The sequence below is a fragment of the Apaloderma vittatum genome, unplaced genomic scaffold (genome assembly GCF_000703405.1).
Source record: "Apaloderma vittatum isolate BGI_N311 unplaced genomic scaffold, ASM70340v1 scaffold17805, whole genome shotgun sequence".
NCBI lineage: Eukaryota > Metazoa > Chordata > Aves > Trogoniformes > Trogonidae > Apaloderma > Apaloderma vittatum.
In genome coordinates this window covers 6,856-10,710 of record NW_009719150.1, presented here as the reverse complement: position 1 = coordinate 10,710, position 3,855 = coordinate 6,856, and the positions used below count along the sequence as shown (strand labels likewise).

The 3,855-nt window shown below is 53.9% G+C and overlaps 1 protein-coding gene across 1 annotated transcript in view; it reads left to right on the top strand.

Annotated features, from left to right (window-relative positions):
• The window catches only part of LOC104274797 (A disintegrin and metalloproteinase with thrombospondin motifs 10-like), a gene marked incomplete at its 3' end in the record, with an annotated part of 25,037 nt that overhangs the window by 17,160 nt on the left and 4,022 nt on the right, over positions 1-3,855 (top strand). Inside the window, exons 7-9 of the mRNA XM_009870531.1 lie at positions 1,009-1,052; positions 2,161-2,266; positions 2,433-2,579. Coding sequence (XP_009868833.1) covers positions 1,009-1,052; positions 2,161-2,266; positions 2,433-2,579 — 297 coding nt within the window. The remainder of the gene's footprint in view (positions 1-1,008; positions 1,053-2,160; positions 2,267-2,432; positions 2,580-3,855) is intronic.

Sequence of the window (3,855 nt, the reverse complement as noted above, 5' to 3'; positions counted from 1 at the left end):
GTTACGTTTAACCCATTGTGTGCTGCCAGTTTGCTTGCTCCCCGCTCTCAGCCCCGTCGGACCACCGAGGTGCGCGGCGTGGGATGGTCCTGCTGACCGTGCAGGCGACCCTCAAGCTCACGTTGCAGTCGGCATCCTCCGTGCTCCCCAGTTAATAATACTCACTTTCTGGCCAAACTGGTCTCTTTTGGAGCTGCTGCTGCACCCCGTTGCAGAGGTGCTGTATTTCAGTTTGGAGGAGATTTTGCTTTGCTGTCCTCGTTTAGCTTTTCCTTGCTCACGGCTAACCATGTGCAAACAGTTGATTCCTTGATGCAATGGCTGGAAGTGGAGGCCAGGAACTGAGGGAAGAGTCCTCTTGAGTCAACCCGTATTGAATTTGTACAGGAAATTCTCAGTGAGGAAATAAACTGAAAAAAAAAAAATATAAAAAAATCCCTTTAGCATTTTAATGAAACTACAGTGGGTTTTGAAACGGAACATGTCTTCAAACTGAAATGTTTCATTTTTTTAAAAGAAATTTCAGAATGACATGGTTGATTGACACGATTTGCTGTGAGGGACCTCGGTTTGCAGGCAGGAGGCTGGTCCTGTGCTTCTGGGGCAGATCCTTGAGCCCGGTGCCTCCCGGGAGAGAAGTAGCCAGTTCCCAGGGGTGCGCTGGGTGCTGGTGAGCAGAGCTGGAGCGCCCACCCAAACCCAAAGAGCTTCAAAGCTGGGATAGCCTTGTCCCTGCTGATTTACCACCTTTCCTCTGACCAGGCTCAGCGCTGCCCCATAGTTAAGGCGCAGGAGCTATCACTAAAAATCCACGGTGAGTCTCAGCCTGAGGAAAGTGAATGTTGCTCGATACAGATCAGAGGTGTCTCACCTGTTGCAGTTGGTACTTTCCATTCCAGAAGTGTTGCTGTTTTTGAAGTGTTTTGGGTATGAACTCCTCGGTAAAATGGAGGTGCGGTTCGTTTGGAGCCACCAAAATTCTTAAACGCTGCCTTCTCTTCTTTGCAGATACGACATTTGCATCTACAAGAACAAGCCGTGCGGCACCCTAGGTAGGTGGGACTTTGCTGCCCCTTTTTTTTCTTGCATCCCCCCTTGCCTAGCGAGCGACCTGAGGGGAAGCGCTTGCCCAACGCTACCGCGAGTGCCGGCAGCGGAGCCAGGAACAGGCCAGTGGTTTCCAACCCTCTCGACTGCATAGCCTCCTTACTTCTGTAAACACTAAAAGCAGCAACCCAGAGGATGGATGGACTCTGGAACGCTTCTCCATTATATCCCTGGGTCAGGTCCAGCCTGATGATTAAGAACTGCTCACATCTAGGGTTGGTCCATAGCCTAGTGGAGTATTCCTGGCTTAGCAGAGAGAAATAAGACTTTTTTGTGATGACTATAAAGGGAGTTCTTTATTTAAACTGCTAGACGCAGACAGACCCTGCAGCTCTCTCTGGCTGTAGCTCCTAATTTGTCTTGCCCTGGTCTAGACTAAGCAGTCAGAGAGGGATTACTGCTCTGAATCACTGCAGTTAAAAAGCAGAAGTTGGTGGATCTCTGACCTGATGCGACTGATGGCGAGGTGCCTGCGAGGGAGATTGAGGCTGGAGGTGCCACGATGGCGCAATTCGTTCCTTTAACAGAGACTCTTCTTCACTGGCCTGGTGCAGCGGGCACAGCCCGGGGTGCTGGGACATGGAGTCGGGCTGAACTCCTGCTCGTGGTGGGTGTCAGCCAGAACTAAGCACAGGCTGGATCCTGGCTTACTCGGTTGTCCAGGCTGTCCTGGCCAGGTTCCGATGCCCAAGTGCTGATGCAGCTGATCTTGGGTTCCCCAACCAGCAGCACCAGCGTTGGGACCAACACTACTACCCCCTGCACACAGTCTGGGGTCTGCATGTCGAATTCTGAGGATTTTGACCCATTCTTAGCATTTCTGAGCCTGTCATTGTTAATTTAGTTGGCAGGGACCATGTACCCACAACCCGTATGAGCTGGAGGCCCGTCCCAAAGGCTGCTGCCACCAGTGGGAAGAAACTTGTTACTGACAGCGGGCTATGCTCAGTGTTAGGGAGCCTGAAACACCTCAGATAGTCTCCAAATGCCACCCGTGTCCGCTGCAGACGCTTTGTGGTGACCCTCTGTGACAGCTCGCTCTGGCTTCCCTAGGCCTGGCTCCCGTTGGCGGGATGTGCGAACGAGAACGAAGCTGCAGCATCAACGAGGACATTGGCCTGGCCACAGCCTTCACCATCGCCCATGAGATCGGCCACACGTGAGTACGAGCCCAGAAGAGTCCCTGGGAGTGGCCGTCACGGGGAAAGGCCACCATTGGGTTGTTCCTGCCGGCAGGAGTTGAAAACTCCTTCCTGTGGATGATCCAGACATGTTGAAAATGCAGCAGCCGATCATCACTCTGTTGCCTTGGTGATGCTTTCTAGGTTTGGCATGAATCACGATGGGGTCGGCAACAGCTGTGGCTCCCGTGGGCAAGAAACGGCCAAGCTCATGGCTGCTCATATCACCATGAAGACCAACCCGTTCGTATGGTCCACGTGCAGCAGGGATTACATCACCAGCTTCCTGGAGTAAGGAATCCATCTCACCTTGCTCGTCCTTCTACCTCACAACCAATACACACCTCCAACCTCTCACAGGCACTTCTGAGGAGTGGGTAAAGACAAAGAGAAGCCCCCAAAGCACATGGACCTCCTGTCTGGTCTCCCAGCACCTCCTCCTATCCCAGGAGGCACACACTTTCCTTCCATCCTTTCGACTTCCCTGTGGTTTGCTTGCCTGCTGAAGATTCAAACCCTATTTACCTTGCAGCTCTGAGACCATTGCTTAGGTTCCCCGCTTCCAGAAACTTCTCAAATCAATAGCTTCTGGAGGCATTTGGATGTTTCTGAAGTTCAGCCAGGAACTGCAGAGAAGCCTTGGTGTGGAGGGGAACTGGGTCTGCCTGGTGTAGGCAGCTTCTCCAGGCACTGAAGAGGTTTTGGGTGTGAATGAGAAACGTAGGAGAAGTTTTTGTGATTTGTGGGTTTTTTTCCAAAGCACCTTTAGGATTCAGGAGAGGAGATTTAGACTCAGAATTTCAGTTGTCACCTTGCCTGAGTCAAGTCTCTGCAGCCTGAAAGAGCTTCTCGTCCGTGGTGCAGGCAGTCCCCAGGGCTGCTATCGCAAAACGAGCAGTCAGGATCAGTTTTAGTGAGGCTTTTTTGGTAGGATACGTGCTCTACCTGATAGAAGGTCTGAGTAGCACTCGAGTCATGGTGGGAAGAAGCAAGAGCGTTCGGTCACTGTGGAGGGAGGCCGAACACCAGACCTCTCTTCCCGGTGATGCTGTGAGAGGAGCGGTGAAGGCATTCCGCCGGTCCCGCCAAGCTTGGCCAAACCGCCTGGCTCCCCACCAAATCCCACATCTGGCGGCTCACGTTTGGCCACGACAAAACCTGTCCCCCTCGCTCTTGACCCTTGGACGTGCACCGCGGCCAGGCACGTTGCACGGACAAGCGCCGCGAGGCCGCCTTGTCCTCAGGTAACCCCGAGGTCTCAGCGGGGCTGGAGGAGGAGGAGGAGGACGGCGAGTTCATGTCAGCCCCCTCCGCGGTTTGTGCCGGCTGCCCCGGCCTGAGCACAGCCCCCGCTGGGACGGGGCCGTGGTGCGAGACCCCAGGATTTGGGGCTGGGGGAGTGCTGACAGGGGCCTTGATTTAGGGAGAGCTCAGAGAGCGGCAAGAAAGGGGGAGGGAAAGGCGTGTTTTCTTGCAAAAATTGGACGCTCCTACAAAGCTCTGGCAGGCAAAAGGATGGGCTTGGAGAGCGAGGGCTCTCGGCACCTCTGGGTGCTCTCGGCTCGGG